This window comes from Cyprinus carpio, unplaced genomic scaffold, assembly GCF_018340385.1.
Source record: "Cyprinus carpio isolate SPL01 unplaced genomic scaffold, ASM1834038v1 S000006625, whole genome shotgun sequence".
Classification (NCBI taxonomy): domain Eukaryota; kingdom Metazoa; phylum Chordata; class Actinopteri; order Cypriniformes; family Cyprinidae; genus Cyprinus; species Cyprinus carpio.
In genome coordinates, this window is record NW_024879257.1 from 557,517 (window position 1) to 583,401 (window position 25,885).

General features: G+C 36.8%; 1 protein-coding gene and 1 pseudogene across 1 annotated transcript; one reads left to right on the plus strand and one right to left on the minus strand.

The window, feature by feature from the left end:
• Window positions 1–4,926: 4,926 nt before the first annotated feature.
• LOC122144244 lies at window positions 4,927–15,578 on the plus strand (annotated as a pseudogene).
• A 2,471-nt stretch (window positions 15,579–18,049) lies between these two features.
• LOC109092177 (IQ calmodulin-binding motif-containing protein 1) lies at window positions 18,050–24,000 on the minus strand. The gene is given in 23 exon segments (XM_042754998.1): window positions 18,050–18,156; window positions 18,998–19,079; window positions 19,186–19,320; window positions 19,975–20,001; window positions 20,003–20,038; window positions 20,041–20,102; window positions 20,105–20,125; window positions 20,515–20,554; window positions 20,556–20,658; window positions 20,753–20,874; window positions 21,770–21,853; window positions 21,855–21,883; window positions 21,973–22,041; window positions 22,044–22,083; window positions 22,086–22,147; window positions 22,248–22,275; window positions 22,277–22,350; window positions 22,456–22,549; window positions 23,125–23,196; window positions 23,198–23,227; window positions 23,229–23,247; window positions 23,326–23,491; window positions 23,807–24,000. Coding segments are annotated over 23 exon segments (1,608 nt in total). The 5' UTR covers window positions 23,913–24,000.
• Window positions 24,001–25,885: the final 1,885 nt, after the last annotated feature.

Below are 25,885 nucleotides of genomic sequence, written 5' to 3' on the forward strand. Positions count from 1 at the left end.
TTGTATAGCCCGTGCTATCTCGCAGCAAATGGATGTATATTTAAGCAGACATCTCTTATCTAGAAGCTCATAAAATCAGCGGCAATAGTGGCAACCCTGCCTCATGGCTCTGCGTAGGCCTATAATAATCAAAAATCACAAGTAATAACAGACAGCAGTTAAATGCTGGACTGTTATTCCATATATAAATTGTAATGACATCAAATTATACTGGCTATAAGATTTTGTTTGCGTGTGTAAAAGCGTGCCTTTTTGGTCATTGTCGTGATTCAAATGATCCTGCCCCACAAGGACAGATAAACCTGAATTTTTCAACCTACGTTGCCTCACTGACGCAATTTCGCTCTATCTCACGACACTCATTTGTTGCATATTTTATGAGGTGGTTAATTCGTACGACCTCGCACATCGCTTCATGATCAATTTAATATCATTTCTCTGGATTTTTTCTGTATGAGTTTAGGGGTGGTCATTTGTATGAATGCCTATGAATTTGAAACTTGCTTCTAATGAAATAGCATTATGTTTTTTCACAAAAAGTGTTATTATTAGGAATATGTACAAATTGCTGTGAGATCAGCGTTTGGAATTCTTTATATTGTGGGGACATTTTTTGGCGTCCCGTTAGTCAAGGCATCATAAAACATCACACTGAGATGGATGCGATTGTTTGAAATTAGCCTACTAATGCCAAATTATTTGTGAGGGTTAAGCGATTAGCCGAATGAGTGAGGCGCATAGAAGAATAGAATATCCTTGTAGCAGTATTAATTCATTATGTCTTATATTAAAAGTTCCTCATAAAACAAAACAGAAAGAGAGGAAATGTGAGGCTTACGATTTTTTTTATTTGCTATCTGTTTAAATTGTATCTCCGTCTTGTATTTCAGCAGGTATAGCTTAATGCCTACATTCCTGTTTGCAAGGTGGGTTTTCTTTATATATTTACAAAACGCATACATTAAAAAAATGCTGTTGGACAAACAAATCAATAGTTTCAACTGCAGGAGACAAATTACAAATAACTTAGCCTAAAGTGATATAGCAAAATAAAACAATGCCGGATGTCAGAAGAGCTGTCACTGGACTAATTTAAGAATTATTTTATAGGGCACTGTAAAATTGTTAAAATGCAGCTAATTGCCCATTTTCAAAATATGCAAGTTTTGCAATTTAAGTCGCCTATTGACGGTGTAAAAATTCATGTAATTGCTTGTATAGACTAACCCAATCAAAATTCTGTCACATAGCCGACAAAAGGCAACTCTTTAATGCATCTGTTTTTTTGAGCTTTGGCGTTTGTTTGACCTTTGCGCCTAGTTTGTTATTATATGTAGGGATGGCATTATTTAAGTTGTCCATCGCCACTAGCCGGGGCTATTACAGGCCTATCAAGTGAGATTGACCTACTATCAGTTTGCCGGCCTTGGCTAGTACTCTCTGTAATGGCTGGCTTTGGCTGCCAGCTTGTATTCTCGGTGCATGGCCCTTTCAATGGTCCAACTCAACTGGTAACTCACATCGCTGCAGGGCGCTGGCATAGGCAGTACTCATGGCCTCGATCACGTACCAGCAATACGAGGCTCGGGAGCCACTTACCTCCTGTGTCTCCCAACGGATGGCCACACTGCTTCATCTGTGTGAACAAGGGCACAGACACAAGACACAAGTAGCTCTCCCTCTCTCCACACACAAATAGCACACCGCACACACCAAGCACACTGACAGCTACGAGGTTCTTCACACCCACACATACACTACAACTGTGGGCTTATAGGGTGCATTCAAGTAGCGGAAATAGAAGAATGAAACAATCTAATTAGGCTAAGTGGTTGAGTTTTAAAATCAGTCTGGGCCCTGATAGTTGACTATGTTTGGTGGGGCAGGCAGAGATTGAGCATCTCTGCTATTTAGGACATTTAACAATGCTGCTTGTAATTGCTTAATTCGTTCGGCTACGTGCCTTGCCCTCTCTGCCGTCATCCAATGATTATCTTAAGGATTCGCTTGAGGCGTAGAAATGTTAACCAGTGTTTGCAGTTTTATTAGGCTTTAATGTGTATTTACTTGTCTGGGGCTAGAATAGAGGGGCAAGCTGAAGTGGGATTTCTAATATAAGTGTATCGCAACATCTCTTTTAGTTCGACTAAGTTATCTATTAGTATAGGTAAGTACAACCCCCCAACCTGGGCCCCTGCCCCACGCCCGACCCCCCCCCCGCCCCCGACCAAACCCACACACACCGGCACATAAAAGATTAAGGATACGCCGGAAAAGTTGAGCCCTGCCGCCAGCACACTTCGCCTTAGAGTACCGCGACATACCGACCAGAATTCGTCAATTGCGAGGCCTATCATATCCCTATCGCTTCCGCCTGTTTGTCTTCAAAAAAGCACAACTCTAGAGTGTCCTAATCTGATATGCATGTGAACCAGGCGAGTATAACTTATGTGGCTTTTTGGCTGATTAAGAATGTTTTTATGCTGTCCTTATATTTAGATACAAAGTAAAAGCATAACATTTGGCACATACATGTCAGACACATTTTCTCTTGTGCTTATCTGATACAAACCTTAAGCCAGACGAATCACACGAACAAAACGGGACCTGTATAAAGCGGTTCTTGGGCTCTGCGTCTTAAATGTATTTAGATATTAAGACGTAGTAAGCGCGATACAGCTACACGATATGATTCCCTGGCAGAGCATTCACCGGTATTGGATTTCCGTCATATGATGTACAGAAAAGAATAATTTTGACTCAAGCTGTACAATAATGATTTGTGTGGGACGACAGAAAAATGGAAAATGTTTTCCCGTGCATCAATGGAGGATCTATTTAGCCCACCAATGTTTGTTCTTGCGAGTATATATAAATATTGTCAACTTGTATGCTGACGAGGCGGTTGTTTACCGAAGTGTTCTATGGGCATACCTGTAATGCGACATTATTTACTAATCAGATGGGCTAGTTATAACACGAGTACAGATTGCATTTATCTTGCTTACGCTTAATCTTCCGCTCTCCCCGGTGCAATCTCTACCTTTCCTGAGTGTCTTGCCACTAATTCAGTGGTCTTCCCTCCGCACTCGTATTGCACAAAACAGGTAGGCGTGCCGGTGCATGTGCGCTGTAAGGAGCGCCCCCGATCCCCCGGGTGTAAACATTCAGAAGGATTCTTTCATATACAGCTTGTAGCGTTGACTTATTCGTGCGTTGGTTTAAAGGCGATGTTTAAGTAGCTTATGTCCTCGAGAAACTGCCTTAATATGTGAGAAATGGCAAGGGAGGCGTCTGGTTTGGGGGCTGGTTAGTCTTGATCATAGCGTCCGCGGCGGGATTCTCCACGCTCTAATTGAGAACTCTTTTTTCCTACCACACACGGATTTAAACTGCTTCTGAAATCGCTTTAATCTCCTATGCGCCGTGGCTCTGTGATTGAGAGCGGACGCCGGAGTCTGGATCGAGCTCTCCATTCATTTCTGGCGCTCTCGCGCGCGCCGCAGAGACATCCATTATTTTATTTGGGCTTATAATGTGGGAGTATAACAACAATAATTTTAAATGCTCCTACCTGCGTCTTTACAGCAAATAACGGCTTAAAGCGCCTTAGAGACGTATGACCTCTTAGTTACGCGGCCATCACATATGAGGCTCTTTTAAATAAATCGGTATCTTCTGGTGCTTGATTACATGTAGACCGAAGTGGACAACTCGTGCTATAGGCAAGTCCCACGTCGATTGCATGTCTATTTATTATTCAAATTATATGGCATGACTAAATCAGAGATGCCAATAAATCGGCGAGTCTACGACAACTGTCCACTATGGCAGAGGGGCACCAATATGTGAGGCTCAAAAACTGTAAAGTTATACAACATTCCGGAGGGGAGGGCCTGGTGTTTGCTATCGTCACATCTCTAAACAAAAGTCACCCTATGGGATGTAATTAAAGCGATCATTGTTTTCTCAATTCAAGATCCCGTATTTTTATTTTTCCCTCTGACCGGGTGAAAGGGCCGAAAACAAGAGAGTGGAAAAGATTAAAAATCCCAAAATAAGCTTGTGTTTCAAAGTATTGGCAGAAGCCCGAAAACATACTAAAGGAATGCAGCTGGATACTCCAAGTTTTTCTTTAACGTGGATATGTTGTTTTACATAAACTACAGGCACTCCACGTTGCGTTGATAACAAATTAAAATGTTGATAGCATTTTAGCACACACTAGCACCCAGCACTCTCTAAAATAGAAAAATACTCGATGATGTCTGGCATTAGGTTCTGCAAAACAAAAGCATGAAGCAACCCCCTCGAAGTCATTAATAGATTTGCAGTATGCCTATATATGCATATAAACAAACCGGGTAGCGTGTGTCAATGCTGTTTATGAATCATTCTATTTGCTTGAGTTACAGGTATGGGTTTATCATACCTTTATTTGTCTCTCTGAAGCGTTAGTCCTGTAAGTTTCCTTGAACTTCTCTGGGGCCTACGGTTTTTTCATGTTATTTAAAGCAGGGGGCACCAATGATATTTCGGTCTAAATATATAATGTGAAACATGAAAGAAAAAAAAAAACGCCACGATGTGAACATTAAGTGGGTTTTGAACTGAAACAATGTGGGTTGTGAAAGAATCACATTAATTGGTATGAAGATCCAACGTGACTGCGGCCGTCGTATTAGAACCGGGCGGTCATAAGAACATGATGGTCGCAGGAGAGCTGAAGGTAGCAGATCAAAACACACACACCCTGCTAGTAGTACATAAAGAGAGAGTCGTTTTTCTTTATGGTTGAAGCCGTCGGCAAAGTCACATTTGTTAGGCACAACGTTACTTCTAAATCTTCTCAAAAATTCTAGAAAGCTAAAGTTAAAGTCCAGTTCTTTTGTACTTGTCAAGCGCGTGTGAGATTTGCCGTCACTCATGAAGGTGGAGGAAGAGCTGAGGAGCGGCGGCGCGGTGACGGTGCGGTGCTCGGGGCAGCAACGACTGCTGCATCCGCAGACTGCTGAGCGTCGTGGAGTAGCGAGTTTACAGGCCGGCCGAGAGAAGGGAGACCCCACTGAGAAACAGCTCAAAGTCACCCTGGAAGATTCCGAACTCTGGAGGAGGATTCAAGTTCAAAGTGACCAACGAGATGATTGTGACCAAGAACGGCTTAGGTGAGCCACTGTCAACCTGATGCCAAAGTTGTAAAAGTCTTGATTAAGCAGTGGTGTTTGTTAATATTAATTAATAACATTTGTTTAGCATAGAATCTGCTAGACCAATACACATGACGTTTACTCGAACTTACGGATTTATTTTTCACAAATTACATTCAAATTCTTTCATTCAAGTAAATTACAAGTTTTTATTGTTTATACATTAAAGGACGTGGTTATAATTATATACTATTTAATTCGTGTTGTGTCAGAAAATTAGGTTTTATATATATATATATATATATATATATATATATATATATATATATATATATATATATATATATATCTCTATACACACACACACACTAAATATATATATAATTAGTATAAAGATTAGTAAAGAAATATGGCATTCGCGTCAATATGATAGTTTGAATCTAAACTTTAAAAACAATTGTGTTAGTCTTAATCCTTATGAAAATGTTTATTAATTTGTCAAATGTTTATCAAATTATACAATTTTTTTATTTTTTTTAACAGGTATATAAAATGTTCCCATTTGGACACTGAAGTTAGTAGGTTATGATTCATTATAATGTGTTTGCATTATTTAACAATATATCAAATCAAGTGATATTTATTTTAAAGCAAGATAGCAAACACTTTAAAAGTGCAAAACGTTCCACAAAAGTATAGCTTATTTATTAGATTTTTAAGTGATTAAATAAAAAATATACTATACAAAAAAAAAAAAAACCCCTGCTTCAATTCAATTTTTCAAAATTGGCTCAGAAAAGTTTGTCATGGAAAAAAAAGGGGATTTGCAGATGCCATTGCAATGACATTCAAGCAATCTTAAATGTTACTTGGGTATCTTAAAACTCTTAGGGGCCAGTGTAAACATAAAATGGACTGTAATATTGTTTCTAAAGAGAACAGAAAAATGTCAATGTGATTTGAGCTTGAATCTAAACTTTAAAAACAATTATGTTAGTCTTAATCCTTATGAAAATGTTTATTCATTTTTCAGTTGTAGTTTTGGTGTTATTTTTTTTTTTTTTTTAGAAGTGTTATCAATTAATAAAAATCAAGCAATGTTCCTGTTTAGGAACAGGTTGATCATGTTGTGTTGCTGGTATTGGCACATGGTGGTGTTTTTATGTTTTTTTGGAACAGGCAGATTAATTTAATTGAAAGGCTTGTTGTTGAATGTTATCGAGGCTGAAGGGTGACTTGACCAACTCATTCCAGTAGTTACAGGTCAGCTCTGCAGGTGGGTGTCCCTTTCCATTTGCAGCCCGGCTCTTAAGCGTGTTCTCATGCCGCATAAAAAAATAATCAGATCTGGGAGGAAAAAAGTGGTTAAAATGACTACGCGTCGCAACCTCCTTCATGAAGTTCAGTGTTCTTGTTAGAGTTTTGGCAGGACAGTGTGAATCATTGTTGGGGATAACTTTTTTTAATGGCAGCGTATGTGGAGTGTGTGACAGTTTTTGGACAGATTGAATTTGATTTTGTGTCTTAAAGAGATGTAAAAATGTAAAATCCAGAAATGTAAAATCTTTGATTCTTCTTTTTGTGGAAAACAAAAGAAGATGTGTATTGGTCAAATGTCAGTTGACCTTGACTTTTTTATGTATGGACACAAAAGAAATCAATTAAATAAAAGATGTTTTCAAAAGTTTTTGCACAGACACTTATAAAAATACAGATTACTTTGAAAATAATGTCTTGTTTTTTTGTTTGTAGAATGCTATTTTGGGTTCCCTTCACAGGAACCTTTCAGTGTCATGGCGCATATTTTTAGTGTAACAAACATTGTAATCAATCTGAAGAACACATCTTAAATATAAAAAGTTCTTTTCATAGGCAATTAGATGGTCTCCGCAGGGAAGAACGCTTTAACATCCACAGAATCTATTTATAGTTCCAACGAAAGGTTCTTTTTAGTGGAAAAAATGTTCTTTTGATTATTAAGAAATGTTTTTTTTTACTGAACTGAGAAAGAAAATAGGTGTTTTTTTTAAGAACTGTTAAAGGGTTCAAAATGGTTCTTCTCTTAGGGCATTGCTTTGAAAACGTACCCTTTTGGAAGCACTTTTTTTAAGAGTGAAAAGAATCTTTTGTGCAATGAACCATCAATGCCAATAAAGAATCTGTATTTTAGAGAGTGTATGCAACTGGTCTCGCAAACACTTTTTCAGTCGAAAATTCCTAGTAAATTTCATCGAAATAATTACCTAGAAACTACATGTTGATTTAAATGGGCAAATTTTGAAGTAGAAAGACTCAGAAATAGTATTTCGCTTGTAAACAAACTCTGGTAACCACTTGCTGTTTTATTTACAGCTTTGAAAAAGCTATTTTTTTTTTTTTTTTGAGATTCAGTAAGCATTCTTCTGTCCTTTTGTAAGGAGGATGTTTCCAGTTCTGAAAGTCGGGCGTGACGGGTCTGGATCCCCAACGCCATGTATTCATTCCTGCTGGACTTCCAGCCCTGCAGACGGTCACCGCTGGAAGTATGTGAACGGCGAAAGGTGGGTCCCTCGCGGGCAAACCTGAGCCTCACAGTCACCAGCTGCGCCTCTACATCCACCCCGACTCGCGAAAACTGTAGCCTTGCCCACTGGATGAAGGCCCCGTGTCCTTCAACAAAGTCAAACCCAACCAACAAGCGCTCAGCCGGAGGTGGTCAGGTGCCAGCATGCTGACACATACCAGACACACATAAGTTCCCACTCCACTTTCTTGACCAATTTCTCCATCCAAATGGTTCCCCTGTAAAATGCCCCCCCGCACATGTAGCGCAGGTGTGTAGCCAATGCCAGATGTGATCCGTTCCATAATCTTGAGTAGCCTCTCTGGGCTTCTTGTGTGTCCAAACAGGCTTCTGTAGCTTTTAGGAGTCTTGGCCTGCCTTCCAGTCAATCTGTGGCGCTGCCACGGGGAAATTTCAAGTGTGCATTTATACAATTAGTGCGCTCCTCTGCATCCACTTCACCTATGGAGCCCCTTTGTTCAGCAGGGACTGCATGTAAACAGGAATAAACAGCTCTTAATTGCCACTTTTCTCATTTAATGCACTTCCTGCCGTTCAGACAGAGAGTGGTCTACTTCAGCTAGCCATCCTGGCTTTCAGCTGGGCCGCTGGCGAGGTGCTCCAGCCCGCCTCCATTCGAGTATGACTCCTCGGCCACCAAATTATTATTGGTATTTACATGACCTCCCCCCTATGCCTCCCCCACCACCCATCCTCTTCTTCTCCCTATTCCTGTCTGTTCCCTATTTACCGGGGTTTTTAAACGCAGAGCTGGCAGCAGAGAGGACGATGAGAGAGAACCAGCTCTAAATGAAATAATTGCTGTGGTTAGTTGTACATTATGGTAATTACCTCTGTTTTTTCTATGCAAAATTAATTTAGCCATCAGTCCTTAGATGTTCAAAAAAAGGCAACATATTAAAAAGCTAGCAGGCGAGGGACAGAAAAAATGCACACAAAGCCCTTTTTATGTCCCCTGTAGCCATGCAGATGAGTACCTGCCCCTCATCAGTCATTGTAATCTACCAATTAGAGTAAAAAAATTGCTGCTTTTCTCTCTCGGGCTCCATCCGGCTCTCTTTCTCAGAATTCAGTCCATAGATTTATTTGTGCTTGATATGGTCACTGCAGTCATCGAAGAATTTTTCACACACACACACACACACAAAAAAATGCTGTATCTAAATGTAAAGACCTACCAATACACAGTATAGTGTTACTGTCCAAATTTTCAGCTGATGATTTGGAATGTTATGACACAATTGTAATCCCACTGTTTTATCGCATAAATAATTACGTATTGACAAAACAGTCTACATTTATTCTTATTTGATTAGACTTATTGCTCTTAGTAGGATAGTTCACCCAAAATGAAAAATCCTGTCGTCATTTACTCACCCTCAAGTTGCTCAAAACCTAAACCTGAAAGTAGCAGAGGTTCTTTCAGCTGTTGAACACAAAAAATATGATATTTTAAAGGGGTCATATGATGCAGTTTCAAGTTTTCCTTTCTCTTTGAGTGTTACAAAGCTGTTGCATAAATAAGATCCCTAAAGTTTCAAAGACTAAAGTCTCAAACCAAAAAAAGATATTCTTTATAAAGTTAAGACTTCGGCTCCACTCCCTAAAACACCTCGTTTACATGCCCCCACATGTCTATGTCACTGTGTGGGCAGATTTGCATAATGCCACCCAAATGTTTACGCAAAGAAAGAAGGCGTAACTTTAATTCTCGCTGTAGTGTTGTTGCTGCCACCACCATGTTGTGGAGATGCTGCTTTCATTGTGAAAGTGAAACTACTTTGTTTGGCCTTCCAAAAGAGGACACAACTAGAAATCAGTGGTTAAGCTGTATTTAAGTTAAGTTGTATTAACACTGTTCCAGAATAGTTCGACTGAAATATTAGAGTGTGTACAGCGCATTTTATGGAAGACTCTTTCCTGGGAGAGTAGCCTACAATGCCGGCTGTGAACAAAGGCTGTTTCTATATAGTGGGGCAATTCCAACTTTGCAAGGACAGTCTGGCACTTCTGACTCACAGCCTGTAAGTACTTTTCATATTTAAAGAATTTGCAACTGTTGATTCAAACGCAAGTTTTGAGCAGTGTAGAGTAGCGCTTGTTGTTTGTCATTTCTCCGATCACAAATGCAGAAGTCTGGCACTTCTGTTTATCGTTAGCGAGCACGCTAAACACAACGCCAGTAGAAAAGGCAGTAGCATAAGTCATTATAATCAGTAATTATGTCCCCACTCGATGCAACAAATGTCTTGTTTGTAATGGGTTTTATTGGTTTTTATCTCACACACCGACACATCGCATCACAGTATTGGTAAGGGGGCTTAACATTTCCTGGCCACATGCTTCTAAGAAGAATTCGGGCCAATCACAACCACTGGATAGCTGGACAATCAGAGCACACTCCGCTTTTCAGAACGATGAGCTTTTGTAAAAATCTATGTGTTTCAGGAGGCTTAACAATAATGTACAGTATGTGGAAAATAATGTGTTTTTTGTAGAACCTTGAACTGCATAAACACATTGCATTACACCAAATACACAAAAATAATGCTATTTTTTAGCAACATCATGTTATTATTTTTTAGCAACATCATATGATTCCTTTTTAGAAAGAATGTTGGTAACCAAAACAGCCATTGGACTTCTATAGTTTGGAAAAACAATACTATGGATGTCAGTGGCTTCCCATCAGCCATTTAGTTACCACCATTCTTTAAAATATCTTCTTTTTGTAAATTCAGCAGAATAGAAAAGAAAGTCATACAGGTTTGGAACAACATGAGGGTGACTAAATGATGACAGAATTTTCATTTTTTGAGTTTGGAACAACATGAGGGTGACTAAATGATGACAGAATTTTCATTTTTTGGGGAAACTGTCTCTTTAAAATCTTACTGTTACTTAAATCACCCTTGCAGGTAACCCTTTCATACAAAAGATGTTGACATTATAATTAGAATCATTAAAGTTAGACATTAAACTACTAATTTGACATTAAAAACTTTTAATCTTATAAAAATGTTTCTTGGAGCAGCAAACTGCGATATTAGAAATGATTTCTGGAAGGATGATGTGACACTGAAGACTGGAGTAATGATGCTGAAAATTCAGATTTACCATAACAGGAATACATTACACTTTAAAATATATTAAATGCATATATTATATGTAAAATATGTGATATGTAATGTTTGTGGATTTATGGGTAACTCATAACTGAAAAATTAAATGTATTATTATACCCATTTACAACAGTTGTATAATATGCTAATTGATTTCATTCTGTGTTGGTAATTTCTCTCTTACATTCAAAACCTTTTGCCGCTTTTGCATCCTGTTTGATACCTTAAAATTAATTTTTAAAATATATACTTGTACAGTATGAACCTGGGATTTTTAAAGTTGGTGTGTTAATAGATCTTCTGTAATAATCTTCTTACTTCCCTTTTCTCTTCTGTTCTGTTTACCTGGTCCAGATCATGCTGAATTCTCTCCATAAGTACGAGCCTCAGATTCACATTGTTCGTGTAGGAGGCAGCCACAGGATGGTGACCAACATCTCTTTCTCTTACAGAAACTCAGTTCATCGCTGTAACGGCCTACCAGAATGAAGAGGTTCGAGCATCTTCACAAAACAAACATTTAAGTTCAAATTATTGTCTAACGAGATAATTCATCCAAAAAATGAAAATTCTGTGGATTTAGTCATTCCAAAAAAAAAAAAAACAGGTCACATTTCTTACTACTGTAGCCTCTTGAAAAGTCTTGCTTTGTTGCTTGCTGCTCTTTCCCCATGCAATGAAAGTGAATAGTCAAGCTCCTAAAAGTAGTCTATATTAACTTGTGCACTACAGTATACACCCACATCTTTCTGGATGAACTGTACCCTTAAAATAAAGCTTGCTTATGTTTTGCTAAATCTAAAATATAATGACTATATGAGATATTTTATCCTCACAATCCTCTATGCTTCTTCCCTTTCACAGATAACCTGCACTGAAGATAAAGCACACATCCATTTGCCAAAGCTTTCTGATGCAAAGGAAAGGTACAATTAGTTTAAATGACATTAAACAACAAACACACGGGCCAGTGTCAGAAGATAAGTTTTCTCACCGAGTTAACAATGTGTACTTCAACTCATAATAATATCATAGCGGGCATTAGCGCTAGATCACGCTAGCATGACTGTGCGAAATCAGCCATGATTAGCGCACCAATTATTAAACGTTTATGCTTTGAATTCGAAAGTGAGTGTGTGAGTAAAGGAGGAAGGCTTGTTGAGAGGCAGTGTGAAGTGAGAGTGAGAGATTTTGAGCGGCTACAGTGAAGAATGTGTGAGATATACACAATAATGTTGGTGGAATGAGTACTGAATGACTGTTCTCCAGTAAATATAGTCATAACTTCACCAGAGCAGAGGTACAACACTACTGAATTGAGAGTGTACAGTGTAAATTTAAACCATTACGGGTGAATCGCATGTTTAACCCCCCAAAAAATGGTAACACTTTAGTTTAGGGACCATTTCTCACTGTTAACTTGCTTAACAGCATGCATTTCACTAGCATATTGGCTGTTTATTAATACTTTTAAAGCACACGTTAATACCTTATTCTGCATGACCATATTTTACATCCCTTAATCCAACCCCATACCTAAACTTAACACCTACCTTACAAACTATTATTAAGAAGCAGCAAATTAAGATTTTATTGAGGCTAATGCTATACTTAATATATGGTTAATAATGAGAATTGGACCTTAATAAAGTATGGCCAAAGAAATTATATTTTGCATAAAGAAAATTTAACAATATGCATTTATAATTAATGCATATTTTATGGCCGTAGTATTTTGGATTGTTACATTATATTCATGACAATTGAAAAAGAAAGATTTCGTTTCCTTTTTAAATTAACAGAAATTAAAGGCAGTAATTACAAATATTTTGATATAAAAACTTTACTATTTAAGTAGTATATATATATATATATATATATATATATATATATATATATATATATATATATATATATATATATATATATATATATATATATATATATATAATGTGTGTGTATATGTGTGTGTGTGTGTGTGTGTGTAGGTTTTTCCAGCTTACAGTCCATACACAAAGTGAAATATGAATACTTTGAAAATGTGATGAAATTAGAAGTGATGTATCATAATAAGAGTAAAAAGTATAAGAGAGATTATGAAATATTTACCTGTAAAAGGATGTACATCCAATAAAAACCTGACAGGTGTCACCTTTGCCTAAAAAAGAATATAAACAGTGGAAAAAAGTCAAAACCGACCTCATAATAACATACTCTTTGCATACACTATACCATTCAGTATTTTAAATACTTGCATTAATGCATAACATCCATAAATGCACACATGCTTTTAAAAAAGTAGTGATAACAATAAAGATATTTAGTTGTTACTAAAGAATCAGTTTCCTAATGATTCATCATCAAAGAATTCTGTGTGAAAGAAAAATGTATCAGTTTTTCACAAAAATAAGCAACAATGGCTGTTTTCAACAAAAATAACAATAAGAACTGTTTCCTGAGCACCAAAATCAGCATATTAGAATGATTTCTCAAGATAATGTGACACTGAAGACTGGAGTAATGATGCTGAAAAATTCAGCTTTTGCATCACAGGAATAAATTTGTTACATGAGAATAAAAGACTTCTTTTAAAAACATGAAAAAATCTTACCAACCCAAACTTGAACAATAGTGTATGTGGTTCATTTATTTGTATTATTAACCATTATGATATATTAATTCTATATTTGAGGTTTGTCTCATGCATGAAGCTTTTTTATTATCCATAGGAGCTTTCATCTTAAGAATCATCTTCTCGAACTGCCAGCTGAAACCAGCATATGGGCATCCAGCACTGGCATAGTCATTCATTTTCCTGTTTTTGTCAGGATCCTCGTAGATGTATTTAAGAAATATATACAGCATCTTGTTATGTGAATCATATTGGTGTCCACTTGTTGGTTGCAGGCGGATGGTTCATATCAAATCCAGACACTCTGTGTTCTGCTAGTGGTGGTAACTTTCCATACCCAGGAGGGTTTACCGCTTACTCCCACCATGGAGTACAAACACTACCCAGGTCTGCATGGGCACCGAGTGGCCCCCGTGCCCATCACCCCTACCTGCCCCGCCATCATCACCACCACGGCCATAACTCAGGTTATTTAACAGAGTGCAGTTTAATCATATCTGTAATTACAGACAGTCATGCTTTTTGTATAAAGATAGGGTTTCCCACATGAAGGAAATGCAGGGGGTTTGTATGCTAATGAAAAGCTAATAATTAATAAAACTGAATTTGGGGTTCACGGTAAAGGCGACTTCTCACAAACTCTATTTCTGCATTTGCTGTGAGTTTAAAGCATTTGTGAACGCAGTATGCACTAGATTCTCTTTTATATTCACATTTGCATAATTTTCAAAATTTTTGTGGATAGAAGTTTACTGCATCTCACCAGTATTTCACCAAAATAAAAGCTTGAGGATTTCAAAATTTGAAATAGAAGAATTTAAAACAAAAGTATTAGTATTGTAACTATTGCGGTGTAAAACAAAATTATTGTTATAATTATCAAATAATTATTTTTTTATACTTTGCAGCACAATTGTAATTTATAACAGTAATATATTTCTTAATTTTTTATAATTCGTTTAAACTAATCATAATTATTAATAATATTAATATTATGATTATCATTAAATAAAACAATAATTATATATATATATATATATATATATATATAATCTAATGTTTACTTGCATGTCATGCGACCATTAACAGTCATCATTGAACCATTAAATGTACAAATGTGTCTTTAAATTAGTCAAATATTATCTTAAAATATTGGGGTTACTTCCAAGTATTTTATGTTCAAAGGGTTTGGCTGACAAAACAAATTGGAACCCCTGTATTAAGGGAATAATTAATCTAAAAATCAAAATCAAGTAATTGTTCACTCACCATCATGTTTCAAACTTGTATGTCTTTCCTCCTCCTGTGTAAAACAAAAGGAGAAATGTTAAAAAATGCACCAGTCATTAATTTCTGTATAATAAAAGTAAATGGGGATCCATACTCAAGCTCCAAACTGACAAATAGTTTACATATCGTATCACTTCAAGTTCTTCTAGTTGTCAGTTTTTTCTTTGTTAACTCACTCCAGTTTTCTCATTTTTCCTTGAAGTGTCTCTGTCTGAGAATCTGAGTCCAGGTGCTGTGCAAATGTTCTCTGGTCACTTAGGGATGGACAGGTGTGTCTCCTCCTGGTCCTGCTAAGTGCAAGCTGTATGTGCAGCCTGCTCCAAGCTCTCCTGGAGCCAGCAGGTCAGAAGGAAAACCCACTTTTAAGTCTTAGGCAATGTGACAAATATTTCCAACAGTAAGTGAATAAGCTCAAAGTGATTTTCAGTCAGTATCCATGCCTGTGGACTGTGAGCAGTTGCACTGCATCATCCAGTCCTCCGGGTGGCATTGTGAGCGCCACACACAGCCTGGAGGAACCTGTTGATGGAGGGTCCACCTCTCAAGCGTCACTCCCTGCTCTTTGCTGCAGGGCCACGGACCAACCAGCTCTGAGGGTGGTGTGGATCAAGCCAATCATATAGTAGGGCAGGGCCCCGGGGTGAGCTGGCCTTCTGTCTCCACCCATTCATTTTGAGTGTTCTCATTTATTTGCAAAGAAAGATGTGTACATTGTCTTTGAAGATTGTGAGTGTACAGCTGGTTCTGACGTGTCAGTGGTCCTGTCCCAAATGACTCCATCAGCCATTTCTCTCAATTTAACTTCTTTTATCTTTTATGGTCAAAAAAGGAAACTTTGTGTGCTTTCAGCGTGTTGTAAAGCGATGGTCGTAATATCGTATTTTGGTATATTACAAGTCATTGCAATGGATCTGAGCACAGCTTTTGTGTGAATGTTATGCGTCAAAGTCAATGATCATCTAACAGTAGCACAGAGGTCATGGGTTCAATTCCCAGAGAACACACATAGTGATTTAAAAAATGTAATTTGCATAAAAACATCTGTCCTATAACTATAAATGTACATCAGTGTTCAAAAGTTTAGGGTCTGTAAGATTATTTTGAATGTTTTTTGAGATTTTCGACTTTTAACTCTCTTATACAAACCAAGATTGCATTTATTTGATGAAAATACAGTAACAACTGTATAATTATGAAATATTATTATTATTATTTAAATTCAACTTTTCTATTGTAATATAATTTAAAATCTAATTTGTTCCTGTGGATGGTAAAGCTGGATTTTCAGCATCATTACTCAGTCTTCAGTGTCACATGGTCCTTTAGATTATTCTAATATGATGATTTGCTGTTCAAGATACATTTCTGATTATGATTAATTTTGAAAACCCAATGTTCTTGAATTTCCATGGAAATGGGGATATATTTTTTCAGGATTCTTTGATAAATAGAAAGTTCAAAAGAACAGCATTTAATTAAACTAGAAATCCTTTTTAACATTATAAAAGTAACATTATTACTATCACAAGTATTAATTTTGTTAAAAAAAAAAAAAAAAAAAAACTTACTAACCCCAAACTTTTGAAGGGTATTGTACATGGAACAGACACTTGTTCCTTTATATTCTTATTTCTTTTCACAGTCCTTTTTTGTACATTTGTACAGTCTGGTAATAAGTTCAAAGCTGTTATCTGAACACAGAACATCTGACTGGAGTGACTCGGAGAGAAAGCTTAACACAACTACAACTGTGGTAAAACTCTACAATTAGGCCCCAGGCATAAATGGTTAGTTAATCAATTAAACCACTTTGGCCTGTGGAAAACAGCAGTGTTTTGGCAGGCACAGTGATTTCGCTCTTACCTGGACTTTTTCCCTCCACAACAGCAAACACATTCATTCACAATCTCTTTTTCTCACTCTCTCTCTCTCACACACACACATTCATTGCATTCACACTTTCACAGGCAGAAACACAAACACATTACAGTTGCATTCACACAACTACACACACCGTTCTGCTTCCTCCAAAAGCAGGCCTCACTTACCACGCAGTTTTAAAATGCTGCATAAAGAGAGACAATTATTCCCCCCATCATATGTTTCCGCTCTTGAAAATGTGTTATTTTAATCGTGCCGGTGGAGTGGACCACTCTGTTGTTTTCACATGAGTGTAAAAAATAATGACGGCTGTCCTGTGAATGGGCCCTTGGCATGTTTTGGCCACTATGGGCATGCAGCACACGCTCACACACACACACACACACACACCTAAACAGACATATACAGTGTCTAGACAGCTTCAGAAGGGACCAAGAAAATGTTCTGAATTTTATTTTCTTAATCCATTGATCTCTTATATATATTTTCGTTTTCCATTTCTCTTATATTTTTCATATTAGTACTTATTTTTGGTCTCGCGATGACATATTGTGTATTTTAAGCCTTTAAAAATGTTGAAAATATAAAACATTAATTAGAGTACCTGGATTAAAAAACAACCAAATTCCACCACAGCTGATATACGACCCCAAAGACCTAAGAAATAATTAAATAAATAAAAATAAATAGCACTTTATATGATGTGAAAAAGGTGACTACAATAGTCTTGAACCTGACTGCTAGTGCACTATGTTGCCTGACATGTTTAATAATAAATTAAAAAAAGACAAGAACTTATGTACAAGACTTGTATTGTTTTGCTGTTTTTTAAAGGACAGTTCACCCAAAAAAATTTAATGTACTTACCCTCAAGTCATTCTAAATTTTATGGAAAAGTCTTTTTTTTTTCATCCAATGGTGTACCAAAAGTCTTTCAAAAAAATCTTCTTTTGTTTTTGCAGAAAAAAAGCAAGTCATACAGAACTTCGTGATAACATGATGTAGAGTAAGTAATGCTTGAATTTTGACTTTTTAGGGTGAACTGTTCCTTTAATGAGACACTTTTAAAATATCAAACATTCTGTTTCTGTCTCTGGACATTAAAGAATGTTTTACATTATTAATAATAGCTAAAGGACTCAAGCTTCACTTGTATTTGTTCTGTTATTTGTAATCATATTGCTCTTGAAATCACTTTGGAAGCCTTAACTTGCCATAAAATCTGTTCAAATGTACCGTTCTTTCATATTGATATGAACAATATATTGCAAATAAAGTCTGGGTTTCATCATCTGTTAGTTGCCGCCTAGATACAGTGACTCAATGTCCATGTCATAGTCTTTCCTGGGAGGCTCCTCTGGGCTGGAGGACTCCTCTCCAAGCATCCTCCACCACGGGAGACGCATGCTCTGCATCAAGGCATTGTGGGATTAGACCAGGTAGCGTGTGGCCCACAGGGCAGGAGCGGCTCAGGAACAGATTCACATCCTCCGCTCTGGCATCCTTCAGCGGCGGCGGCATCTAAAATAAACAAACAAATGAGTGATTTTAGATTTGGTGCAGGGTTGGGGCAATGTCTATAGTAACATATTAAAATAAAACCAGTGAAATGATAATAAAATGCATGATTTACAGTTCAGACTGAGGTTTTCACAAAAACAACGTTTAATAAAATGATAAACTTCACATTTTATACTTTAAACCATTTTTAAGAAAAGCGATGACTCAAAAGTATCAATTACCACATTATTTTAAACAATTACAAATCATTAGATTAATTTAATAACATAAATATGTCTTGGTGTCTTAATTGTTTTGAATTTTTTAATGCATAAGCATTAGCTTCTTGTCGATCCACCGTTTCACATTTATAAGTGCATGTTTGCTGCATAAAAATATGGGTAAATTTTCTATGGAAGCCCGTTTCCGCCACTGAATAAAACAAGGAAAATCGTGAATTTTTCTCTCACAATTCTGACTTTTTTTCTCAGAACTGCAAGATATAAACTTGCAAATGCAAGTTATAAAGACAGAATTGCATGTGAGAAATAAAGTCAGAAACGTGAGATTTAAAAATGTGTGACACTTGTAATATAGAGGTATTGCACCAGATGCATAATCTATGCAGATTTGCACATGTGGCCACATCTGAAATCAGGCTTGCATATCTTCAGTAGAAGCTTTTGCGCTCACATACAGTATTTGGATATGTTTCGGGCCTTACGCTTTGCAGAATTCCTGAAATCATACTTCACATCAGTAGATCAGATATAGATTTAGGTATGTACTTAGTAAAAGCTCCACGTCTGTGTTGATCTGCACAAGTAGAGCCTGATTGTGCTGCTCCCGTGCTCGATCAGACCTCTGTGGATCAGGTGCTGGTGCAGGAGACTCTGTGCTCTCTGATGGAGCTCCACACTCCCCTCTGCTGACTTCACTGATGACTGCACAACAGAAAAAAACATTTCATAAATGAGAATTTGCCTATATTTGGATATGGCTTAATTGATGCTTTAACTCAAACACAAAATTCTATTTCTTCAAGGTGACTAATTTGGATGTAGAGATGTGCTCCTGTATGTGTTGCCTGAGCTCCGTTCTTCTGCTGTCAGTCAGTCCTTTGGGTCCTTTTAACGGCGTGAGAATACTTCTTTGTGCTCTACGACGTTTTAAAAACTGCAGAATCTGACAAATACACACATAAATGACATAAATGATCACGATTATCAGAGAATAACAATTCAACCTCTTTGATGTATTAAAATGACAAGTGTACAATGTTCATTTATTGTTTTCATATATGTACAAAGTCCACGGTTATTAAGGTGAACAAACTGAAACCATAAAAAACATTTATACTACTTGAAATAAACTTATATCTGAACTAGAATAAAATATACAATACATTAATATATAAGCTTATTTTATTTTAGCTAGTTGATAAAGGTAACATTTCTAATTTTTGCTAAAACTGAACTAAAAATAAAAACTACAAAGACAAATTTAAAAAATATGTATTATTACACTACTCTGTGGAATACTCGTTTCCGATTGGTCAGTCACCACATTCCGAGGTATTTTATTTCCTGATAATAACTGGTAAAAACTAATAACACAGGCTCATCCGGGTAACTCCGTTGAGAGCTTTATTCTCTTGATAACAACTGACTGGATTTACATTATCCCTTACTTAATAAGATTAATAAAATAAAATAAAATAATAAAACAAAACTTTTTTTTTTTTAATGAAAATGGAAAAACTATAACAGGAACTCAGCGATATGAAAATAACAGTGACAGAGTCCGAGCTTCCTTTAGTCACATTAGCTGTACACTCACGGCTCTCTGTAGAGTGACAGCAGCTCTAATGCTGTCTGAGAATGTATCTGTGCTGCTGGAAGCTGAACTGCGTCTCTCTCTGTGTCCTCTCCATACTCTCTGAATCAGCACGGCTGCCTTGTTCTCCAGCCCAGGTATCTCTCTATCTGGGCTGAGAGAGAGAAGACAACAGTTAAAGACCTCACAAAATGGTCTTTCATTTGTTGACATGCTTGCTCGCCAATATTTTAAGTCTTCATTTTATGTGCTTTTAGTATTTTTTTTTTTCGAAATACTAGTTTTTTATTCCATTAAAAATACATTTAAAATTTTAGTTTTTTCACCTTAAAATTATTTCAGCTAGTTGCTAATGCAGTTTCTAATTTTGTTTATTTTAAGTGTTTCATTTAATATTTCTATTTTATTTTATTTCAGCTTTTTTCAATTAACAAAAACATTTCAACAGTTTTAATTTTAGTTTTTGGTTAATGAAAATAACCCTGATGCATACACACACAACAAAGGTTCCCACACTCTGTTTGGTTTTTGTGTGTTTGTTACCAGCTGGTAGTATCTCCATCAGATGAAGCTGGTGTTGGCGGGAACTGTCTCATGGCTCTCTGTCTTCGCAGACACACTTGATGGCGTAATTCTTCTTCTGCGCGTTGCCTCTCGGTGTGTTCCTGTTGTCGCCTGCGCTTATCCCTATTGCAAAAAGATAAATCTCATTTACCATAATATAGTGTCAAATGGTAAATTTCTTAATTTCACAGAGGGACTGACTAAATAGTTTCCTTACCTGAAGCTGCGCTGTATTGCGCTGACTGCTCTGGGGAGTTTCTTAAGTCTTTTTCGGGTCTGATGGGCTCTCCAGGCTGCCTGGACAATACAAGCTGCTCGCACATACTCCTCAGATGACTCCTTCATTTATATACAGTATGTGGGGTAAAGAAATACATAACAAAGAATACAAATACAAAGAAAACAGCAAGTATAACTCTAAGTGATCAGAAGATACTGGGAAAAGACCATATATGATGAGTTTTTTAATGAAAGAAACCTTAAAGAAATGGTTCATCCAAAAAATGAACATTTGCAGAAAATGTACTCTTGCTCAGGCCTTCCAAGATGTAGAGGAGTTTGTTTCTTTATTGGAAACAGATTTGGAGAAATGTAATACTTATTACATCACTTGGTCTCCAAATGGATCCTGTGCAGTGAATGGGTGCCGTCAGAATGAGAGTACAAACATGATAATCTTGTGAAGTCAATAGCTGCATGTTTGTAATAAACAAACTAATCAATTAAGATAATTGTTAAATAAAGTTCTACACTAATATGTCGGACTTTGATGTAAGAGGACAACAGGAGACTTTCATTGGAGGATGGGTTATTATGGATAAAGTTTTTAAAGCCTTAATGATGGATTTGTTTTTAACAAGCACACAGATTTTTGCTTCACAAGACGTTCATTTTTTTTGACGTGTGGATTATTTGTGGATTATTTTTTATAGCAGCTGTTTGGACTCTCATCCTGATGGCACCCATTCACCGCAGGGATCCACTGATGAACAAGTGATGTAATGTGGATTATTTGTGCTTCATATCTGTTCTGATGAAAGATGAAGAAACAAACTCCTCTACATCTTGGATGGCCTGAAGATGAGTACATTTTAAGCAGATTTTCAGTTTTGGGAGAACTATTACTTTAACTATCATCATAAGTGGACAGGGAAAAAATAAAATGCTACCAAATGTAAAATATGTGTCTACATCAAGGGCATTTAGCAGACACTTTGAGCTGGTGGCCACTGACCTTGTAGTGTCTCTCCATGGGACGATCTGGACCGCAAAAGTGATCAATAAGCTGATCCAGTACAGAGTCAAAGCCTTTACCACGCACAGTCTTTCACAGCCAAATCAGCCAAACCTGCAGGACCAAACATTGGAAGACTGGTCTAAACACTCAGCAAATAAAACCTGAAGATGCTCTGAGGATCTAAAGAGTGCTGACTCTACCTCTGTATCGCCTGTGAATGAGCTGATGGGTTGAGCTGCTGTGGTCCATAATCAGAACAAGGGTCTTACAGCTGCTCTGCCAATCACAGGATTCGAGCAAACTGGACATTTTTATACACAATATCATCCATGATTTCAGTCAGAGCCCTGTTTCCCATTTCAAGCTGCAACAGCTCTGCAGAAACACAGGGAGAGATAGGAGGTATTTGTATTTGGATGTAAAAGCAGTTACATGGATAAAGACTGTATTATGGATTAGGTGGCTTTCTGTGTGCACCCGTTTGCCCTGAAGATATTGTTCCACCATGGTGACAGTAACAATGGAGACGTCGTCATCTTCACAGATTTGGATGTTCTCATAATGTTTAGATCTCAGGACTGAGAAGAGAATGCTAAAAACATCAGTTTTATTTCATTTCAAATCCATCTCTAAACACATCTTGTGATGGTTAATTTGCTAAATTTATAGAGGAAGTTGTTTACCACGATGAATGAGATATGTATGAGCCCTGAGGAGCCAGCCAATCGAATCAAAGACTTTTCTAAAAAAACGAATGATCTCATTATGTGCCTTGTCCTGTTAAAAAGAGAAATGAAATGATCTGGTTGGTTATTACTTTCGAGCTAATAAAATTATGTTTTAAGAACTTTTTGCTAACATTCCCACTATTTATGAATGTGCTTTTAAAGTTCAAAACATCCTTTTTTTTAATGTTAGTGAAAACATGAAAGGAATGTTTTTAAACATCATTTTGTTAAAGTTTCTTCTGAAACAAATAGTATGTTTTAATATTAGACATACACTCAAGGTTCCATGAATGATGTATAATGTAAACAACATTAATCAAGACTTGATAACTTTGAACTAACATTCTATTACAGTTACTGGAAGAACATAACATTTGCCAAAGTTCCCAGAAGCGTTCCCTACTGTTAGCTGGGTATGCTGACTCTTGTAATCAAAATATAGTTATTATTATCAAAAAGTCAGATATGAGAGAACTATATAGAAATAATGACAGAGGTGTTTAAGATTTGTATCACTCTGAAAGGGTTTATTTTACATTAATAACTACTGACTTTAAAAATAAATAACCCAAACCTTGCTACTTGATGTTTTCTGTGATTCAGGAGACTGTAATATCTTACCACAAGCAAAGCTCTGTTCATTAGACGGTCTGCAAGAAAAAGAAGGCTTTCCACCACGGAAGGGAGAAAATCGTAAATCAAACACATCCATGTCTCTGAAAGCGCCTTAGACCCACACAGCATGTGCTAGTTGGACAGAAACATGCTTTAAAACTCTGACACTGAAATTACAACAGCACTCGGCGTGCATTTATATTTGAATACCTGAGGAGGTCTGCCATCTGTGTCAGAACCGCATAGCCTCCGTGGATCTTGGCTGGACTGAATCTCAGGGAAGAGGAGCAGTACTGCAGCACACCATGAGAGTAAAGACTCTGTTTGCATGCCTCCAGATCCCTCTGATCTCCTAAAGACTTCCTGCCTACCAGATCTGTTCATGAAAGCTGTTTGAGTTCATTCATGTAGGAGATACATGCTTGTGTTCTAGGACAGCTGACATGTAACATATATTTTATCTAAAACTGTTTCGAATAATACTTTATAATTATTGTAAAATTAATGTACATGCAGTTTTATGAGCTTATATGATCTTAGAGGTTATATTTTGTATATCTTATAATGCATTTGTCACACCGCATGATTATTTGGGTGAACTGCAAAAAACAAACAAAAAACAGACAGCTTTAAATAAACGAAATTCTACAGTGATAAATGTGGGAAAAGAGAGGACTTTCATAATCTTTACCTTTTAATTTTGAAAGCACGTCGTTAACCTTGTTTTCAGGTTTTTCTCGAGTGTCTGCGACCAGATCCTTCAGTTCTGGGCTAATTTTATCTCCTGATGGACCCATTGCGCTCACCAACTCGGAAAAACGTGTTAGATTTCACATATAAAAACCCATGTCGAATGTTAAGAGTTTACGTAGTTTATTACTTCTCATATTTTTTGGGTAAAGATGTAACTTCCATGATTGTTCTGGTCAAGAAAAGCGACAAAACAGACGGCAACAGACAAGAGCCAGTTCGGTCTCTACGGAAACCTTACGTCATCACACTGCGACCCGTACATCGTGTTGAGAATTTATTATTATTATTTTTTTTTTTAATATATAATTTTTTAACACATTATGTTGTATTATAACAATAATCGGTATTATTGTTAAAATAAAAGACAAATTCATATATCATTTTCATATATCTGACTGTCTGTTGTGCATTTATGCTAAAAGGGTAAAAGCACAACTAGTGTGAAGAATGTTTTGAATGTGTTTGTTTGGAATACTTTTTTTTCCGTTAATTAAATTTCCTCTTAAATCTCTAACAATGCCAAGTTGCCAACAATGTCGTTATTTCCGCGACAACAGCGCCTCCTACTGATGCGTCTGGATGAGTTTAGTTAGTTGTAAATTGCTGATCTGAATCACATCAAAATAAGTGTTTAAAGCAGGACAAAAGATTATTAAACCATAATGAGTTAAAATGCAATTAAAATTAAGTGACCTTTTTAAAAGTATAGGCTATTTACGTGTGTTAAGAAGCACTGTCATGAAAGTGCACTTCACACGAGCCTGGAGTAGCCTAATGTTACAGATTTTTAAAAATAGCTGTGTTTTTAAGATTTGAAGCGCACTTCTTTTTCACAAAGGTATACTACACAATATAATTTTGCACAATAAACATATTAATGTAAAGGAATAGTCGTGTGTTCCGTATATGCATTACATACTCTGTAGATTAATTAGATTAATGAATTTGCTAGGCTGTTAACAATATATTAACATACATTGAAAGCTATCCCCTCACTCCCCACCCCCTTTTAGACTGAAAATGTAAACTAACAACATTTTGTGTTAATTTAGCTGGTTTTATTGCTGCTTTTAATAAATTAAGCGTTTATAAACTAGAAATTGAACAAAAAATGGTCAAATTAGCTACACAAACCCAGGGTTAAAGGGCACTTAATATGCAAAGTCCACTTTTTACATGGTGTTTGGACATAAATATGTGTTGGCAGTGTGTGAACAACCACCCTACAGTGGTAAAAATCCACCCACTCATTTTTTAATCCCCTTTAAACCAAGTCAGTCTCACGAGGCCTGCCGTTTTGATTCTCGCACAGTGTGACGTCACATTGCATAGGGCCGGTGTTGTCGATTTGTGCTACCCTGTTCGATTTTGCAAACTCCCATTAAAATAGTGGGTTGTACAATTCGACAACGAAAAATTCAACCTGTAAAATTATGGTTTATTAATGTCTACACCTACCACAACCCTAAACCTACCATTACAGTAATGCATTAAATATTGTTGTTCAGCATGTTCAGCGGTTGTACACTGTCCTCCATTTACTCCGCGCTCGAGCAGCTGTAACATCAACAATGTCTTGCAAGCAATCCCGATGCTCTGTGTTTGGATGTAAGACTGAACATAAGAGTCTTCATTTTCTCTCAACATCTGAGCTGCTGAGGAGGCTGTGGATTACTTTCATTTTTCAAGGAAATGCACCTCAAAATCTACCTAAATACATGTATCACTCCAGACTCCTCTGTGAATGTCATGTTGTTATAGTGCTTAGCATTTTAACCATATTTGTGTGTGTACATTCAGTATTTTTAATAACTGATCAGTGCCGCGCTTCTGAGAGCAATTGATCCATGCTGATGACAGGTCTGCGCGCCGCGAGCTCTGTAACATTGCGCTGTTTCGTCCCACTTTCACTGCATTTGGCTTTGAATATGTACGGCTAAACACCGGATCTCTCGCTCTCAGTTATGATGCTTCTACCAGCTGTTTATTGCTGTAGATATGCAATGCAGGGAAACAT